The 21070-nt window shown below is 47.5% G+C and overlaps 1 protein-coding gene across 4 annotated transcripts in view; it reads right to left on the bottom strand.

Annotated features, from left to right (window-relative positions):
* Positions 1-21070, bottom strand: part of PAG1 (phosphoprotein membrane anchor with glycosphingolipid microdomains 1) — a 250807-nt gene that overhangs the window by 7379 nt on the left and 222358 nt on the right. For 3 of the 4 annotated variants that reach the window (XM_069731523.1, XM_069731525.1, XM_069731526.1), the window contains 2 exons: positions 7044-7244; positions 5624-5675 (listed from right to left, as the gene is read on the bottom strand). In XM_069731523.1, coding sequence (XP_069587624.1) covers positions 5624-5675; positions 7044-7186 — 195 coding nt within the window. In that variant the 5' untranslated portion in view covers positions 7187-7244. Of the gene's footprint in view, positions 1-5623; positions 5676-7043; positions 7245-9576; positions 9651-21070 lie in introns of those variants that run through there. The other variant, XM_069731527.1, reaches the window with a different exon arrangement.

Genomic DNA, 21070 nt, shown 5'->3' on the forward strand with positions numbered 1-21070 from the left:
GGGAGCATATAATAGGATGGCGGACCAGGATGGGGGAACATATACCAGGATGGGGGAGCATATACCAGGATGGGGGAGCATAAACCAGGATGGGGGAGCATATACCAGGATGGGGGAGCATATAATAGGATGGTGGACCAGGATGGGGGAACATATACCAGGATGGGGGAGCATATACCAGGATGGGGGAACATATAATAGGATGGCGGACCAGGATGGGGGAACATATACCAGGATGGGGGAGCATATACCAGGATGGGGGAGCATATACCAGGATGGGGGAGCATATAATAGGATGGTGGACCAGGATGGGGGAACATATACCAGGATGGGGGAGCATATACCAGGATGGGGGAGCATATACCAGGATGGGGGAGCATATATCAGGATGGGGGAGCATATACCAGGATGGGGGAGCATATACCAGGATGGGGGAACATATAATAGGATGGCGGATCAGGATGGGGGAGCATCTACCAGGATGGGGGAGCATATACCAGGATGGGGGAACATATAATAGGATGGAGGATCAGGATGGGGGAGCATATACCAGGATGGGGGAGCATATACCAGGATGGGGGAGCATATACCAGGATGGGGGAACATATAATAGGATGGTGGACCAGGATGGGGGAACATATACCAGGATGGGGGAGCATATACCAGGATGGGGGAGCATATACCAGGATGGGGGAGCATATACCAGGATGGGGGAACATATAATAGGATGGCGGACCAGGATGGGGGAGCATATACCAGGATGGGGGAGCATATAATAGGATGGCGGACCAAGATGGGGGAACATATACCAGGATGGGGGAGCATATACCAGGATGGGGGAGCATAAACCAGGATGGGGGAGCATATACCAGGATGGGGGAGCATATAATAGGATGGTGGACCAGGATGGGGGAACATATAATAGGATGGCGGACTAGGATGGGGGAACATATACCAGGATGGGGGAACATATAATAGGATGGCGGACTAGGATGGGGGAACATATACCAGGATGGGGGAGCATCTACCAGGATGGGGGAGCATCTACCAGGATGGGGGAGCATCTACCAGGATGGGGGAGCATATACCAGGATGGGGGAGCATATAATAGGAGGCGGACCAGGATGGGGGAACATATACCAGGATGGGGGAACATATAATAGGATGACGGACCAGGATGGGGGAACATATACCAGGATGGGGGAGCATATACCAGGATGGGGGAGCATATACCAGGATGGGGGAGCATATATCAGGATGGGGGAGCATATACCAGGATGGGGGAGCATATACCAGGATGGGGGAGCATATACCAGGATGGGGGAACATATAATAGGATGGCGGATCAGGATGGGGGAGCATCTACCAGGATGGGGGAGCATATACCAGGATGGGGGAACATATAATAGGATGGAGGATCAGGATGGGGGAGCATATACCAGGATGGGGGAGCATATACCAGGATGGGGGAGCATATACCAGGATGGAGGAACATATAATAGGATGGTGGACCAGGATGGGGGAACATATACCAGGATGGGGGAGCATATACCAGGATGGGGGAGCATATACCAGGATGGGGGAACATATAATAGGATGGCGGACCAGGATGGGGGAGCATATACCAGGATGGGGGAGCATATAATAGGATGGCGGACCAAGATGGGGGAACATATACCAGGATGGGGGAGCATATACCAGGATGGGGGAGCATAAACCAGGATGGGGGAGCATATACCAGGATGGGGGAGCATATAATAGGATGGTGGACCAGGATGGGGGAACATATAATAGGATGGCGGACTAGGATGGGGGAACATATACCAGGATGGGGGAACATATAATAGGATGGCGGACTAGGATGGGGGAACATATACCAGGATGGGGGAGCATCTACCAGGATGGGGGAGCATCTACCAGAATGGGGGAGCATATACCAGGATGGGGGAGCATATACCAGGATGGGGGAGCATATAATAAGAGGCGGACCAGGATGGGGGAACCTATACCAGGAGGGGGGAACATATACCAGGATGGGGGAACATATACCAGGATGGAGGAACATATACCAGGATGGGGGAGCATATACCAGGATGGCGGACCAGGATGGGGGAACATATACCAGGATGGGGGAGCATATACCAGGATGGGGGAACATATACCAGGATGGGGGAGCATATACCAGGATGGGGGGGCATATACCAGGATGGGGGAACATATACCAGGATGGGGAAGCATATAATAGGATGGCGGATCAGATGGGTGAGCATCTACCAGGATGGGGGAGCATATACGATAATAGGATGGAGGACCAGAATTGGAGAGCATATACCAAGATGGGGGAGCATATACTAGGGCTAGCTATTGAACGCATTCTACGCCAGGATAGGAAGCATTTTTATTTTTTACATTTTTATGCTATGTTAAAGGAAACCCGACTCTACATTGAGGCCGGCAGTCAGTCAGGGCCGGGCAGCAGTTACAGCGGCCGCTCCGAATTCGCAGAGTAATAAATCAACCAACGCCGTCCCCACCTCCATGAAACCGAATTCTGCCAGGGAGAATAACGTTTATTTTCTCTCTTCTGCATTCAAATGCATGCAGGCGCCGGACAGCATAATAACACTATTAACCTGTAGGCTAACAGCGTTGTTTCTGGTGACAGGTTCACTTTCACAAAAATGTAATCAATAAAAAGGCATGCTACCCTGGTGTAAAACGGGTTCAATAGCTAGTATCTATAATATAACGCTGGGAGCGTCACTCTGTCCGAAGCCTCTATAGACTGTGCAAGCGCAAGCGCCGGCGCAGTCTGGGCCTCACAGAGCGACGCTCCCGGGAGATCGCGGTATGCGTAAGCACTGAACGCATACCGCGATCTCCACCGGAGAGTCAGGGACCGCCAGGAGGGAGGGTAAGTATACTCACCTTTCCCGGTTCCAGCGCTGCTTGCGGCTCCGTCTCCCGGCTCCTCTGCTCCCGGCTCCGGAGGGCGCGGACTGCGCAGGCGCCGATTCCTGCTGCCGGAATCGGCGCCTGCGCAGTCCGCGCTTTCCGGCGCCATTTTCTTGAAGACACACTCCGGCTCCACTGCAGGTGTGTCTTCAAGAAAATGGCGCCGGAAAGCGCGGACTGCGCAGGCGCCGATTCCTGCTGCCGGAATCGGCGCCTGCGCAGTCCCCGCTTTCCGGCGCCATTTTCTTGAAGACATACCTGCAGTGGAGCCGGACGATAGGTGAGTATGGTATTTTTTTTTTTTTTATATGGCAGCAGCATTCGGGGGCATACACACTGGAGCGGGGGGCATATAATACAATGGTGGCGCAGGATGGGAGCAGCACATGACAGAACGGGCGCAGGATGGCAGCAGCACATGACAGAACGGGCGCAGGATGGCAGCAGCACATGACAGAACGGGCGCAGGATGGCCGCAGCACATGACAGAACGGGCGCAGGATGGCCGCAGCACATGACAGAACGGGCGCAGGATGGCAGCAGCACATGACAGAACGGGCGCAGGATGGCAGCAGCACATGACAGAACGGGCGCAGGATGGCCGCAGCACATGACAGAACGGGCGCAGGATGGCCGCAGCACATGACAGAACGGGCGCAGGATGGCAGCAGCACATGACAGAACGGGCGCAGGATGGCCGCAGCACATGACAGAACGGGCGCAGGATGGCCGCAGCACATGACAGAACGGGCGCAGGATGGCAGCAGCACATGACAGAACGGGCGCAGGATGGCCGCAGCACATGACAGAACGGGCGCAGGATGGCCGCAGCACATGACAGAACGGGCGCAGGATGGCAGCAGCACATGACAGAACGGGCGCAGGATGGCAGCAGCACATGACAGAACGGGCGCAGGATGGCAGCAGCACATGACAGAACGGGCGCAGGATGGCAGCAGCACATGACAGAACGGGCGCAGGATGGCAGCAGCACATGACAGAACGGGCGCAGGATGGCAGCAGCACATGACAGAACGGGCGCAGGATGGCAGCAGCACATGACAGAACGGGCGCAGGATGGCAGCAGCACATGACAGAACGGGCGCAGGATGGCAGCAGCACATGTCAGAACGGGCGCAGGATGGCCGCAGCACATGACAGAACGGGCGCAGGATGGCAGCAGCACATGACAGAACGGGCGCAGGACGGCCGCAACACATGACAGAACGGGCGCAGGATGGCAGCAGCACATGACAGAACGGGCGCAGGATGGCCGCAGCACATGACAGAACGGGCGCAGGATGGCAGCAGCACATGACAGAACGGGCGCAGGATGGGAGCAGCACATAACAGAAAGGGCGCAGGATGGCAGCAGCACATGACAGAACGGGCGCAGGATGGCAGCAGCACATGACAGAACGGGCGCAGGATGGCAGCAGCACATGACAGAACGAGCGCAGGATGGCCGCAGCACATGACAGAACGGGCGCAGGATGGCAGCAGCACATGACAGAACGGGCGCAGGATGGCAGCAGCACATGACAGAACGGGCGCAGGATGGCAGCAGCACATGACAGAACGGGCGCAGGATGGCAGCAGCAAATGACAGAACGGGGACGCAGGATGGGAGCAGCACATGACAGAACGGGCGCAGGATGGCAGCAGCACATGACAGAACGGGGACGCAGGATGGGAGCAGCAAATGACAGAACGGGCGCAGGATGGGAGCAGCAAATGACAGAACGGGCGCAGGATGGGAGCAGCAAATGACAGAACGGGCGCAGGATGGGAGCAGCAAATGACAGGATGGGAGCAGCAAATGACAGAATGGAGGCGCAGGATGGGAGCAGCACATGACAGAACGGGGGCGCAGGATGGGAGCAGCACATGACAGGATGGGGGCGCAAAATGGAGCAGCACATACCAGAATGGAGACGATATACCAATATAAATGCTCGCCACCCGGGCGTAGAACGGGTTCAATAGCTAGTATAATATAACCAGAGAGGTGTCCTTTTGTCCAAAGCCTTCAGCACATCAGCGCATGTGCAGCAGTCAGCGCGTGTCCGGACATTGGTTCGCAGCAGCAGCTTCACCGGCGTGGGTTGGGGTAGAGAGAAAGAGAGAGAGAGAGAAGGGGAGAAAGAGAGAAGGGGAGAAAGAGCAAGAGAGAGAAAGAAGGGGAGAAAGATAGAGAAAAAGAGAGAAAGAGGGGGAGAATGGGAGAGAGAGAGAAAAGAGAAGGGGAGAAAGAGAGAGAGGGGGGAGAATGGGAGAGAGAAAGAGATAGAGCGGGAATGAGAGAGAGTGACTCGCCACCTGGGCGCAGAGCGGCTTCAATAGCTAGTTGTAATATATCCATAAACAGCGGATTGTATACTGTGGTTCTGTAATGCACCAGGTTTGTTTTTCAAGCACCTACAGACTTGGATGGGCGATTCTTGTCTGATTTATGGAAGAAACTAGTGTAAGCTGTGATTTTTAAACCCACACAGATTTGGTCAGTGAAAAAAAAAAAACACTCATCTGCACTGCGCCCATTAAATAATATTGGTCCAAGTGTGAAAATACAGTTGTATGAACGTGCCCTTGCTGGAAAGCTGCGCACCTTTGTCTCACTTATATATAATATTATACATACAATACTCCTAAGCTCAGTATGACTTACCGCGTTCATCAGGTTTTCATGGTCGCCATTCTGGTATTTTTTCTTTTTTCCTCTTTGGAATATAGAAAACAATCAAAATTAAACTGATGTAAATAATAAAAAAACAGATACATGGGGCACAGCGATGGGGCATGCACCCTTGCCCCTTACATTCCGGTGCCGGACCCTTCATTACACTGTATTGTGCTCTGTGATGCTGTATCCACACTAATATATTGGTCACTATGTGGGATTTTTTTCACTTTATGTAAATTAAAGTGATAATCTGGTGTTTCATCTGCGTTTCTTAATTAATATGGCTGCTTATGAATAATCCTGAAGGGTTTCACCCTTGCAGATCCCCGCAGACCAGAGAAGGAGATTGAATTAGGTCTGTCAATACCTCCCATTCTCTACCACAGAGACTTGATCTGAGATGGGGAAAGCCTTTACTTGTTCACATCTAGCTACTGGGTAACAAAAACGCCCAACTAATAGTACGAGCATCACAGACACAACCACAGTCTCCAGGTCCAAAATTTTGAGCCGATTAATTTCTTAAAGGGGTTGTCCATCTAAATGTTTAATGTTCCCAACTTGCTAATAGTTCATGACTGAAGGCTCCACGATCTGGTCCTGGATCCCAGAAGGTCTAGTTCCAGTTTCTGTTCATCACAGTACCACTTTTTTTGTTGTTGGCACGTGACCTAAGCGGTGTGAGAAATCAGCTACGAGACCATTCTCTGCCACAACCAATGTATAAGAAGTGAAGGGGGCTGGCTCAACTAATATAATAACCATCCAGCCAGCCCCCTTCACACACCGTTCTGGTTCTGTGCTGACAGAGCAAAAGCTGTCCTGTGTCAACCATTAACCAGAAGATGACCTGCCAGGACCTAACACAGTGGCTTGCAGCTGACGATCAGGACACCTTTAAGAAATAATCTATATTAGAAAAGATGCATAATGTACTAAATAAAGCACACATAACAATATATATTATTTTTTTACGGTTTACAACCTTTAAAACACTAGTTCAGGGATTTGTCATTCTGAAACAAAGCTGCAAATCCTCCTGAACAGCCATACAGGTCATTATGAGATTTCCTTGCTTTCAGTGGCCACTAGAGGGAGCTAAAGAAGTCACAGCACGAACCAGCACAGAATACAGAGATTATGCGCTGCCCCCTAGTGGTGGCAGACGTTTATCTTTCAGTTTTATTCAGAGGATTTCCAGTTTTGTATTAAAAAAAAATCCAGCTGTTAGAAATGCAGATAAGAAAATTAAATCAGGATAAAATGATACTGTGCTTTTATGGGACTTTTTACAAACCACTGGCGTGCTGCAGGAAAGCTGTGAGGGCATGCTAGGAGTTGTAGTCTCACAATAGCAGTAATGTGGCAGATTCCTGCCCCCTGTTGAAGGGTGATCGGATCTCACCTGTCACAGCTGGAGCAGAGGAAGAGGAGGACAGTGATCACGAGCAAGGTGGATACCGCTGCCACTCCGCCGTATGATATCAGGAGCACCTGTTCACTGCTCAGCTCCCAGCTGCCAGCTATTCTCTGCAGGATCGGGGCCATCGTCAGCGACAGGGAAAGTAGTCACACCGAGGACTCATTTGTAGAGCCGGATCCGCTGCTGCAAGATACAAAGGACATGTGGGAGATTGTAATCTGTATATTGCCGTCAAGTAAAGATAGAACACTGAAATCACAACATTATAGGGCATCAACCATATTACTTATTAGCTATTTCACACTGAAACCAAGAAAGGATCGCTGCAATTTTCAGTTAAAAAACAAAACAAGAAAACAAATATTAAAATGGACAATATTTGTCACACAAGTTTATTGTTACGTATATAACACGTGTGACCACAAGGTGGCAGCGCTGCTCTGTATACCGGCCACAGCACTGCCAGGCTGACCGCACTGCACCTGTGATAAGACCCTATGGGAAGAATTCTTGGTGATAATGAACAATTGTGACAATGAGGATCGGCCTCCTGTGGCCTCCGCTGCATAAACATCGCTCTGCAAAAATTCAGGTTTCCTTGTCCCTGTTATGATGTACAATAACAAATTGTATTGTGGTACCGTGTTAGCCAGAAAAATTGATGTGAGTCCCTGTTAGTGAGATAGAAAGAGAATGGAGATAGAGATGGGAGTGAGTGGAGAGGACAGTGTAAGGCGAAGTTCAGGCCAGCACTGAGCCTTGTGGACCATTCATGTTCACAAATCGATCCATGTGCTCATCTGCAGGAGGATGAGGGCCCGAGCCGCCGGCTCTCACGTGCCCCAGTCTGGTCTATGAGTTGGATCACACCTGCACACATCTGTACTGACCGCATATAGGCCAACATTGGCTCATGTCGCCCGCTGCGCACACAGATCGAGAAGAAGCACGTCTGGACCCCATACATTTCACATAAGTCTTCTAAACCACCATATACTGTGCATGGCGGCTTCCCGACTATCACCAGACAGGTGATATATGGACCGAGTGCTTGCTATCTAATCCCCAAATGTGGGTTTTTTTTGTCAGGGAGGTAAACCTGGCAGCGGACACAGCGGACCTGGTAGAGGACACAATCGGCCGATCTAAAGTGTTCCTGCGAGTCGGACATCTAATGTGTAAGAGCAACGGTGTGAGAGAGGTAGAAAGGTAAGGAGTGAAGGAGAGAAAGAAAGGAAAAATTATGAGAGAAAGAAAGCATCAAAGAAGGCAAAAGAAAGTGAAAAAGAAAGACATTGATAAAGAAAGACAAAGAAAGAATTAAATAAATAAAAAACTAAGAAAATGAAAAAAGAAAAAGAATAAAAGGAAAAGAAAAAGAAAGGGGAAGATAGGGAAAAGGAGAGAGAAAGAGAAAAATAGAGCGATAGAAAGTGAAAATAAAGAAGATAAAAAGAAAAAGGACCAAGACAAAAATAGAGAACGGGAGAAAGGAGATGTGATAAATGTATATTTCCCCAATTCCTAGCTATCTGCCTCAGCCTTAGAGGGAATCTGTCTGCAGGATTTTGCTCCCTCATCTCAGAGGAGCCTGATGTAGACAAAAAGAAACTGAATCCAAGGATGCAACACTTAGATTACTGAGGGCAGAGCTAGATTTACCATAAAGCAGAGCTGAGAAAGCTAACCCCGCCCCCACCAGGCTCTGCAGATACAACGTCCATAGACAGTGAGCTGCTTAGTTGCAGGACTAGTCTGGCAATGTTAATCTCTTGGTGATAAGACCTTCACTGTTAGTAAACAACAGCACACACTTTGACAAGTGACACATCCTTGAACTGTGTTTCAGCCTCTATCTACTGCTGTCCTCAGATTATATAGCAAAAATCTGCTGACAGATTCCCTTTAATTATAAGATACATCACTGCACTGCTCTGTAAATTTAAAACAAGTCTGTGAATCACTGGCAGGCAGTCTACTGCACAGCAGATGTAATTTCCTGTAACTTCAGTCCCCATCCCCAATGTAATGAAAAGCAGGTCATCCAAGTAGAAAGTGGCAGCTTGCAAAATGAAGTCCTGCAGTCATAGAAAGTCAGGTTTTCCACAGATACAATGGGGAAAATAAATATTTAATACATGACCCAATCCATCTTCCCTTCAATACGATGCAGCACCCCAAAGTATTGTGTTTCCCCCACCATGCTTCATGGTTGGGACGGTGTTCTTGTACTCATCCTTCTTCCTCCAAACACACAGAGTGAAGTTAATCTCATCTGACCACATGACCTTCTCCCATGCCTCCTCTCGATCATCCAGATGGTCACTGGTGAACTTCAAACGGGCCTGGACATGTGCTGGTGTGAGTAGGGGGGGACCTTGGTGCCCTGCAGGATTTTAATCCATGACGGCGTAGTGTGTTACTAACAGTAAAGTGTGAGACTGTGGTCCCAGCACTCTTCAGGTCTTTCACAGGGTCTTTGCGGATTCCTGCCCATTCTCAGAATCATCCTTACCCTACAAGGCGAGATCTTGCAAGAACCCTTGATCGAGATTGACAGTCATCTTGCGTTCCTTCCATTTTCTAATAATTGTGCCCATAGTTGTTGCTTTCTCACCAAGCTGCTTGCCAGACGTCCTATAGCCCATCCCAGCCTTGTGCAGGTTTATAATTTTGTCCCTGGTATCCTTATACAGCTCTTTGGTCTTGGCTATGGTGGAGAGGATGCAATTAATACAGGTAATGAGAATAGAGTAGGAGGGCTTCTTAAAGAAAAACTAACAGGTCTGTGATAGCCAGAATTCTCGCTGGTTGATAGGTGATCAAATACTTATTTCATACAATAAAATGCAATTTCATTATGTAAAAATCATACAATGTGATTTTCTGGGTTTTATTTTTAGATTCCATCTCTCACAGGTGAAGTGTACCTACGATATAAAATTACAGACCTCTCCATTCTTTGTAGGTGGGAAAACTTGCAAAATCGGCAGTGTATCAAATACTTATTTCCCACCTGTAGCTAGAAGGTAGCAGCTGTGAGTGCACAGGCCTGTATAGGAGCGGTATAGATCTAGCGCTGTACACAGCTTTATTAATATGTCAGAGATTCAATCGGTTAACTAACAATGAGAATCTTGGTCATAATAATTACAATCCATTTTTAATTACAAGGCAATTTGCTATGAATACATTGGAACTTAGAAAATTCTGTTACTTTAGAAACTTCAGAACTATGAGAAATGAAAGGGACAAGGCTGAAAAATGTGCACAGCCCAGTGGTTATCAGGGAGCGGGTGCCAATATTAGGTGCAGTGTCACCTCCCCGGCCTCCGCCACTTCTCTGCCTGGACACAATTTACAAGGCGTCAACATTCAGAGGATATTCACGCAATTTATACCTCAGGGCGGCAGGAAAATCAATATTTCATTCCAGGAGAGCAGAGCTGAAGTGTAAAAGTGACACTCGGGATGATTATACAGAAGCACATTCAGTGACAGGACAAATACAGTGGAATGTTAACGTTTGGCCACCCCTGGTCAAAATTACTGTTATTTAGATTATTATATATATATTTTTTTTAGTTTAACAATTTATATATATTTTTTACATTTTAAAAATTACAAAAAGGAAAATGGGCCGATGCAACAGTTTGTGCACCTCTGGAGACTTGTGCGCTCAGATAACTTTGACCAAAGTTTCAGACTTTAATTATCCTATTAGGGATTTGGCTTATTCATTATCATTGTTAGGAAGGAAAGGTGATGCAAATTTCCCAGCGTTATAAAAAAGCTAGCCCCCTCTAACCTTGTGCCAAAAAAAAAAGCAGCCATGGGTTCTTCTAAGCAGATGCTTAGCATTCTGAAAATGGTGGAGTCCCACAAAGCAGGAGAAGGCTTTAAGAAGAAAGCAAAGTGTTTTAAAATTGCATTTCCTTAGTTCAAAATGTAATTAAGAAATGGCAGCTTCTAGGAACAGTGGAGGTCAAGATAAGGTCTGGAAGACCAAGCAAAATTTCAGTGAGAGCTGCTCGTAGAATTGATAGAAAGGCAAATCACTGCCTCTGCAAAAGACCTTCAGATACATTTAGCAAACTCTGGAGTTGTGGTACATTGTTCTATCCTTCAGAGACACTTGCACAGAAGAAAACCTCTATGGTGTCCAACTCATAAAATTCAGCATCAGAATGCAAAAGAACATCTAAACAAGCCTGATGCATTTTGGAAACAAGTCCTGTGGACCGATGAGGTTAAAATAGAACTCTTTGGATCAATGATCAAAAGGTATGTGTGGAGAAACAATGGCACAGAATGTCAGGAAAAGAACATCTCACCAACCATTAAGCACGGGGGTGGATTTGTTTTGAGGTTGTGTTGCAGACAATGGTACGGGGAACATTTCATGGGTAGAAGGAAGAATTAATTCAATGAAATTTCAACAAATTCTTGAAGCAAACATAACACCATGTGGAAAAAAGCTGTTGAAAAGATGGTTTCTAGAAATGGATAATCTTAAAACACATGTCAAAATCCACAATAGACGACCTCAAAAGGTACAAGCTGAAGGTTTTACAATGGCCCTCACAGTCCCCTGATCTCAACATCATTGAAAATCTGTGGCTAGATCTCAAAATAGCAGTGCATGCAAGATGACCCAGGAATCTCACAGAACTGGAAGAATTTTCCAAGGAAGAATGGATGAAGATCCCTCAAACATGAACTGAAAGGTCTGGCTACAAGAAGCGTTTACAAGCTGTGATACTTTCAAAAAGGGGGTACTATAAGGTACTAACCAAACTTTTGCATCGGCCAATTTTCCTTTCTTTAATTTTTAACATGTAAAAGATGAAAGTATATATATATATTTTTGCCTAAAATACAAATGAAATGTGTCATCTTTAACTTTAGCATTTTTAGAGATAATTTCATCTTCAACTTGCTTAAATGCTCACAGTAACAGTAATTTTAACCAGGGGTGCCCAAACTTTTACATGCCACTGTATTGTTTTATTTGGTGACTGTGACTCTCCTGATTAGAAGGGGCCTGGCCTCCCCGGTCATGCTCATATAAGGCTACGTTCCCGCAATGACTATTTAGGAAATTTTTGATATTGCAGATTTTCTGAAAGTATTATGTAAATTAGGTTACTTTATTTTGGTATTTTATCGTGTTTTTATGCTGCGGTTTTTGTGTCTTTTTGGAATGTCATGTTTTAACTTAAGCTGCTTTGTCTTTGATACTTCTTAGAATTTGTTTTTGAAAAAAACCGCTACTGATACAATCACTTGTGGACACAGATAGAAAAGGGCCCCTGTACCCGAGCACTGTAAGGGCCCTCCGCAGCCTAATAGCTCATCAGAATGCACAATTTCCCTTGCTTTGGAGGTGGAAATGGGCCCCTTACCTTTTGGGCCCCTGATCGGCAGCATCAATGATATGTTTTCCCCTGAATACAGTCATATGTGAATTACATCAATTTTTACCTGCAACTTTTCTGCATCCAATAAAAGTCTGTGGGGAGAATCTGCACGTAAAGCTCAGCTTTCTAACAAGAGAAGTTGACATTCTGCTGATTTCAAACATGCACCGCAGGTCAGCTTACACTGGGTAAAAAGTAAAACCACAGAGGACATGAGATTTAGCGGGCGTTCATATGACCGTAGGTATGTGATATGTATACTTCCGGCCACATTACAACTAGACATCTCCTGACTCGCTTAGTTCACTTGTATTGAGCGAGGCCGTGTATGTCTAGTTGGCATGTGATCGTATGTGCAGCACCCCAGAGTCCTGGTCGTTGCAGTAATGTCGTTCTTCCACCAGAGGGAGCGATGTTACGTCTGATGGCACCAAAGGAGTTCACCCTGCCAGGTATCACAGCCACACACACACTTCACACGCTGGTCCACCAGGGGGAGCTAAGGGTTCTATCTACTAGGCCACTCCTCACATAGGGTAAAACTGGTGGGTTGGTTAGGAAGTCAGACAGAAGCTGACTGGAGGGAGAAGGAGATAGGCAGTTGGAGTCAGGAGAAGGAGAGGGAGAGAAGCAGACTGGGCTCGGCCCAGGGAATTCCTGTCAGGCAGACAGAGGAAAAAGGAAAGAACATCAGCGGCTCAGTAGGAAAGAAGGACACGGAGCTGCGCCTGCAACCCATGCGGCAGCCTCCTAAAAGAGGACAAGAAAGGAAGTGTGCCGTAGTGAGTGAGCACAGAAGTCATAGCAACAGGAGTGAAACATCAGTGGGAGACCAGCTAGAAGCAGGCTGCCTCCATCTGAAGCGCAGATCCGGTGGCCGGAACACCGAGGGAGTAATAGACTCTACGCTTTACTTCAGAGACCGGCAGGGCAGTCGATTCCAAGTTGGCTGTCTGACCTAAACACCTAAGCAGACAAGGTGGCAACGCGGAGGAGGGGCGACACTAGGGTCCCTATAAAATAGCCTCAGGTCACCACCGTCATAAGGTATGTCCTATCCATCTTGCGGACAGAGAGAGAGAAGTAACAACAGTGAGGACCTTATCGGAGCTAATGCAAGTAGGGACCTACTATGTTACTGTGCGCAAGAGGAAGGCTACTGATTTCCAGCTGGATAAGGGGACTCTGGAATTGCCATCAGACCGGCCGGACCCTGCCTACCCTGTCATCCGGCACTCTGGACTGTGGATGCTGAAGCCTTCAGTAAAGGTAAAGAGACTGCACCCATTGTGTCCTTGTTATTCACCGCGCCTTGCACCATCCACCATCACCATCTACACTTTTGGGAAGCCCTGGGGATATACTTCACCTGCGGGAAGGTATACCATACCACCTAGCTGCCATTCCATCACCCCAGCGGACCCCTAAGCAGCGTTGGTCACCCTGACCGAATACCACAGGTGGCGTCACGAACACTACCGTTATCTACAAACTCTGCCTTTTATTGGGCGCCCCTCATAGGGCCATGGTCCGGGTCGGGCCACCGTGACATCCTCGTTGAGGGAACTGAAGGACCCGGTACCGAGTACCCCATTGCCCTTACGTGGGGGCGATCCATATGTATGCAAATCGCATACTTTCAGTCACACGCCCACTCCCGGCACCAGAGAATCCTGACAGCACGCATACAAAGAGACTGCAAACTTGAACCCAAAGTCTGAACAACCCCTTTAAGAGACAGCTGTCCAGTGAACCTTTGTTTGGCCGATAGCTCTCTTTTCAAACTTCCCCATAGACATTAGTGCTCAGATCAGACGAACACTTACGAGTTTTTGAACAGTGATAAAAGAAAACTGCAGCCAGAAAGTTTGGGCAGCAGATTATCTCTCCTGAAAGCAAAGGATCAGGTGTTAAAATTACAACAGACCAATCCTTGTCTCCCCCTGACATCATCCGTTGGGTGAGAGCTCAGAGGTCATGATACACAGCAGCTGGTCAGTGGTGTGAATGATGTGCAATCACATCAGAGGAGAGAGAAATTAGGCTACTTTCACACTAGCGTTTTCTGCAATCCGTCACAATGCGTGGTTTTGCAGAAAAAACGCATCCTGCAAAAGTGCTTGCAGGATGCGTTTTTTCCCCATAGACTTGTATTGAGCGACGGATGCGTCGTGCTTCTGCGGACCGTCGGGAGCAAAAAACGCTACATGTAACGTTTTTTGCTCCTGACGGACCGCTTTTTCCGACCGCGCATGCGCGGCCAGAACTCCGCCCCCACCTTACAATGGGGCAGCGGATGCGCCGGAGAAATGCATCCGCTGCCTCCATTGTGCAATGCGCTAAACGCTAGCGTCGGAATCTCTCCCCGATGCATTGCGACGGGGAGATTCCGACGCTAGTGTGAAAGAAGCCTTAAATGGAAAATAGATTTTGTTTATGCGGTCGCTGTTATAACAGCGATCGCAACACTGGGGTCGGTAAAAACCTTTGCCGAGACCCTGGAGAGATTCCGACCCTGGGGGGCGCTATACACTTATTTCTCAGCGCCGTTAAAAAGCGGCGCTGAGGCGTAAGTACCCTTAACTGCCACAGTTAAAAGGCGTATCGGCGGTCGTTAAAGGGTTAAGTTGGTAGGGCATTGTTTATTTTCATACACTGGTTGGGTATTAAGTTGCTTGAGCATTAGGTTGGAAAAAAATAAAACTCACAAGCATGTACACGAGATTTCTGAAATATCATAGCTTTTGCTGGTAGAGTAAAAATTAGCTTTTAATTTGCATTAAAAAACACAGCAAAAACACAATGTGTGAACATAGCCATAGGTAAAAAAAAAAAAAAGGACGTCTCAACCAAGCCCTAGTCTGCTTTTCATATTTTTTCTATAATCTTCCTGCTTACAAGAAGCCAGGCTTTGGATTCTAAACTGTACCAAAGCCTAAATATAAGAAGAATAATATGACTGGTAGTAATTGGAATCAGTGATGGACATGGATCGCCCCCAGACACAGGGCCACGAGTTCTCAGTACCGGGCCTCTCTGATTCGGTTCTGAGGCTGTCACGGTGGCTAGACCCGGTCCGTGACCCTGCTAAGGGGCAGCCAATAAAAGGTGATAGGAGTCTGTCAAGGCTTCATGACGCCACCTGTGGTATTCGGTCAGGGTGACCGACGCTGCTCGGGGTCCACTGGGGTGATGGAATGGCAGCTAGATGGTATACCTTCCCACAGGTGAAGTATGTCCCCAGGGCTTCCCAGTAAGGTGGATGGTGATGGTGTGAGGTGCAGTCAATAACGAGGACACAAGGTTGCAGTCTCTTTACCTCTTTACTGAAGACTTCAAGATCCTCAATCCAGAGCACTGTTAACAGGGTTTTCGGAGACCGGCCGGTCCGATGGGCACATCCAGAGTTCCCTTTGCAGGTGGAAATCGTTGCCTACCACTAGCGCCTGTGTGTTGTAGTGCTACCCTGCTGAGCATTCGGAATAGTCCTCACAACTTCTGTTCTCGTTCGTTCTAATTCTTTCTCTCTCTCTCTTGTTCCAGATGTTACTAGTTTCTCGTCCCCCAGATATGTTATGGCTAGGACGCACCCGTATGACGGGAAGGCTCGGAGCTCTTCCGGGACCCTAGAGACGCCCCTCTCCACGCGTTGCCCCCTATGTCTTCGTAGGAAATTTAAGGTAGACAGCCAACCTATAATTAACTGTCCTGCGGAGTTCGAAGTAAGGCCTAAAGTCAGTTACTTCCGCGGTGTTCCGGCCATGGGCTACGCGCCTCAGTAGGATGTTGCCTCGGTCTCACGGCACGACTCCTACTGGTTCTCCTTTGTGCTTGATCTCGTTTTTCACTGTTCCACAATATCCTTCGCTTCGTGTATCTTTCTTAGGATACCGCCGCAAGGTAGTGCAGGCGCGGTTTCGTAACGTTCTGCTCTGTTCGCTAGGTACCTGCCAGGTTCCTACGCCCGACAGGGACCTGTTATGAATAGGTAATTCAGAACCACAATGGACCTTGAAGTTCAGAGCACACAAAGTGACCTGACCATAAGCAAAAATCATAGGACGAGCTCTGAGACGTGGGAACTCTGCTGACCGCAATCCCTAATCCTATCACACCACACTAGAGGTAGCCGTGGATTGCGCCTAACGCTCCCTATGCAACTCGGCACAGCCTGAGAAACTAGCTAGGCCTGAAGATAGAAAAATAAGCCTACCTTGCCTCAGAGAAATTCCCCAAAGGAAAAGGCAGCCCCCCGCATATAATGACTGTGAGTTAAGATGAAAGTACAAACACAGAGATGAAATAGATTTAGCAAAGCGAGGCCCGACTTACTGAATAGACCGAGGATAGGAAAGATAGCTTTGCGGTCAACACAAAAACCTACAAACAACCACGCAGAGGGGCAAAAAGACCCTCCGTACCGACTAACGGTATGGAGGTGCTCCCTCTGCGTCTCGGAGCTTCCAGCAAGCAAGAAAAACAAATTAAAGCAAGCTAGACAGAAAATATAGCAACAAAAGTAACACAAGCAGAACTTAGCTTATGCTGAGCAGACAGGCCACAGGAACGATCCAGGAGGAAGCAAGACCAATACTAGAACATTGACTGGAGGCCAGGATCAAAGCACTAGGTGGAGTTAAATAGAGCAGCACCTAACGACTTAACCTCATCACCTGAGGAAGGAAACTCAGAAGCCGCAGTACCACTTGTGACCACAGGAGGGAGCTTGATCACAGAATTCACAACAGTACCCTCCCCTTGAGGAGGGGTCACCGAACCCTCACCAGAGCCCCCAGGCCGACCAAGATGAGCCATATGAAAGGCACGAACAAGATCGGCAGCATGGACATCAGAGGCAAAGACCCAGGAATTATCTTCCTGACCATAACCCTTCCACTTAACCAGATACTGGAGTTTCCGTCTCGAAACACGAGAATCCAAAATCTTCTCCACTATATACTCCAACTCCCCCTCCACCAAAACCGGGGCAGGAGGATCAACAGATGGAACCATAGGTGCCACGTATCTCCGCAACAATGACCTATGGAATACGTTATGGATGGAAAAAGAATCTGGAAGGGTCAAACGAAAAGACACAGGATTAAGAACCTCAGAAATCCTATACGGACCAATGAAACGAGGCTTAAACTTAGGAGAGGAAACCTTCATAGGAATATAACGAGATGACAACCAAACCAAATCCCCAACACGAAGTCGGGGACCCACACAGCGTCTGCGATTAGCGAAACGTTGAGCCTTCTCCTGGGACAAGGTCAAATTGTCCACTACATGATTCCAAATCCGCTGCAACCTGTCCACCACAGTATCCACACCAGGACAGTCCGAAGACTCAACCTGCCCTGAAGAGAAACGAGGATGGAACCCAGAATTGCAGAAAAACGGCGAAACCAAGGTAGCCGAGCTGGCCCGATTATTAAGGGCGAACTCAGCCAACGGCAAAAAGGACACCCAATCATCCTGATCAGCAGAAACAAAACATCTCAGATATGTTTCCAAGGTCTGATTGGTTCGTTCAGTTTGGCCATTTATCTGAGGATGGAAAGCCGAGGAAAAAGACAAATCAATGCCCATCCTAGCACAAAATGCTCGCCAAAACCTCGAAACAAACTGGGAACCTCTGTCAGAAACGACGTTCTCTGGAATGCCATGTAAACGAACCACATGCTGGAAGAACAACGGCACCAAATCAGAGGAGGAAGGCAATTTAGACAAGGGTACCAAATGGACCATCTTAGAGAAGCGATCACAAACTACCCAAATGACTGACATTTTTTGAGAGACGGGGAGATCCGAAATAAAATCCATAGAGATATGTGTCCAAGGCCTCTACCGGGACCGGCAAGGGCAAAAGCAACCCACTGGCACGAGAACAGCAGGGCTTAGCCCGAGCACAAATCCCACAGGACTGCACAAAATAACGCACATCCCGCGACAGAGACGGCCACCAAAAGGATCTAGCCACTAAATCTCTGGTACCAAAGATTCCAGGATGACCAGCCAACACCGAACAATGAACCTCAGAGATAACTTTATTCGTCCACCTATCAGGGACAAACAGTTTCTCCGCTAGGCAACGATCAGGTTTATTAGCCTGAAATTTTTGCAGCACCCGCCGCAAATCAGGGGAGATGGCAGACACAATTACTCCCTCTTTGAGAATACCCGCCGGCTCAGGCAAACCCGGAGAGTCGGGCACAAAACTCCTAGACAGGGCATCCGCCTTCACATTTTTATAGCCCGGAAGGTACGAAAGCACAAAGTCAAAACGGGAGAAAAACAGCGACCAACGAGCCTGCCTAGGATTCAACCGTTTGGCAGACTCGAGATAAGTCAAGTTCTTGTGATCAGTCAAGACCACCACGCGATGCTTAGCTCCTTCAAGCCAATGACGCCACTCCTCAGATGCCCACTTCATGGCCAGCAACTCTCGATTGCCCACATCATAATTACGCTCAGCAGGCGAAAACTTCCTGGAAAAGAAGGCGCATGGTTTCATCACCGAGCAATCAGAACTTCTCTGCGACAAAACAGCCCCTGCTCCAATCTCAGAAGCATCAACCTCGACCTGGAACGGAAGCGAAACATCTGGTTGACACAACACAGGGGCAGAAGAAAAACGACGCTTCAACTCTTGAAAAGCTTCCACAGCAGCAGAAGACCAATTGACCACATCAGCACCCTTCTTGGTCAAATCGGTCAATGGTTTAGCAATACTAGAGAAATTACAGATGAAGCGACGATAAAAATTAGCAAAGCCAACGAACTTTTGCAGACTCTTCAGAGATGTCGGCTGTTATGAAAGGTAATTCAGTACCACAATGGACATGGAGGTCAGAGCACATACAGTTAAACAAGTGACTAGCACACTCCTAGAAATTGTGATGCAAAATAGGGGGGTTTATTTACATACAAAGTCACAAACGTTTCGGTCAACTCTAGACCTTCATCAGTGTGCTACAAAGAAAAATATATACAAACAGAAAATATATGTTAACAAAAATGGGAGTGTAAACAAAATAGGACATAGTGATAACAAAATAAACAAAAGTATATACATCACGAGGATACAAAATGTCATGAAGCGTAAAATAGTATACAATCATAGAATACAACCAGCATAACCGCCGTTATGTAAGAGAAAAGCTGTAAAATATTATGTGGGCGTAGAACCGTAAGAAGTAGAGCATAAGTGCCAGTGTGGGACTAGAGTAGGATATCTACATAGATCGTGTCAAGGACATGGACCCGAAGAAAATAATATAGTATGGCAGTGGAGTGAGCGTGGTGGGAGAGGGGTAAAATGTAAGAGGATAGAACACCTACCTAAATACACCTGTATGTAAGACTGAGCCCCAAAATGGAGTACAAATAAATGGCATCTGGAAAAATGAAGATATAAAATACGTATCAAAAAGACCTATATAGCTGGAGTGTCGTGACAATGTACCATACGACTGGACTAGACAAGGTACATACCAAAAGGTACTGCTGGTAAACTTGAACCAGACCACGTAACATGGAGATGTCTATAGAAAAAATATATTATATTCAGTACAGCCAAGGGGTATATAAACAGGGGAAATAATATATAAGATATATATGATGTCTAGTATGGCACCAACTACCGACAGGGGTACATACCCAATGGAAAAGACTAGGCCAAGGGAAGGAGAAAAAACCTTAATAGCTGAAAAAGGCTGGGATGCAGATCTAAAAAGAAGAAACAAAATCTACACGTCAGCCCAACGGCTGTGGAAACGGCCCAGCACATGGATACCATATGGGACAGGTGTAGGAAAAAAAGGCTAATCTTACCAGCGCACAAAAAATAAGGATCTCCGCGGTATCCACCGCCAGGAGGAGTGTGTGACAATGTGCTAGGTAGAGCTTTAAATAGAGAATGGAGAGGAGCGCAGTGTCAAGCCAATGACGCCACTCCTCGAATGCCCACTTCATGGCCAGCAACTCTCGATTGCCCACATCATAATTACGCTCAGCAGGCGAAAACTTCCTGGAAAAGAAGGCGCATGGTTTCATCACCGAGCAATCAGAACTTCTCTGCGACAAAACAGCCCCTGCTCCAATCTCAGAAGCATCAACCTCGACCTGGAACGGAAGCGAAACATCTGGTTGACACAACACAGGGGCAGAAGAAAAACGACGCTTCAACTCTTGAAAAGCTTCCACAGCAGCAGAAGACCAATTGACCACATCAGCACCCTTCTTGGTCAAATCGGTCAATGGTTTAGCAATACTAGAAAAATTGCAGATGAAGCGACGATAAAAATTAGCAACGCCCAGGAACTTTTGCAGACTTTTCAGAGATGTCGGCTGAGTCCAATCATGGATGGCTTGGACCTTAACAGGATCCATCTCGATAGTAGAAGGGGAAAAGATGAACCCCAAAAATGAAACCTTCTGAACACCAAAGAGACACTTTGATCCCTTCACAAACAAAGAATTAGCACGCAGGACCTGAAAAACCGTTCTGACCTGCTTCACATGAGACTCCCAATCATCTGAGAAGATCAAAATGTCATCCAAGTACACAATCAGGAATTTATCCAG

This window comes from Ranitomeya imitator, chromosome 6 (genome assembly GCF_032444005.1).
Source record: "Ranitomeya imitator isolate aRanImi1 chromosome 6, aRanImi1.pri, whole genome shotgun sequence".
Lineage (NCBI taxonomy): Eukaryota > Metazoa > Chordata > Amphibia > Anura > Dendrobatidae > Ranitomeya > Ranitomeya imitator.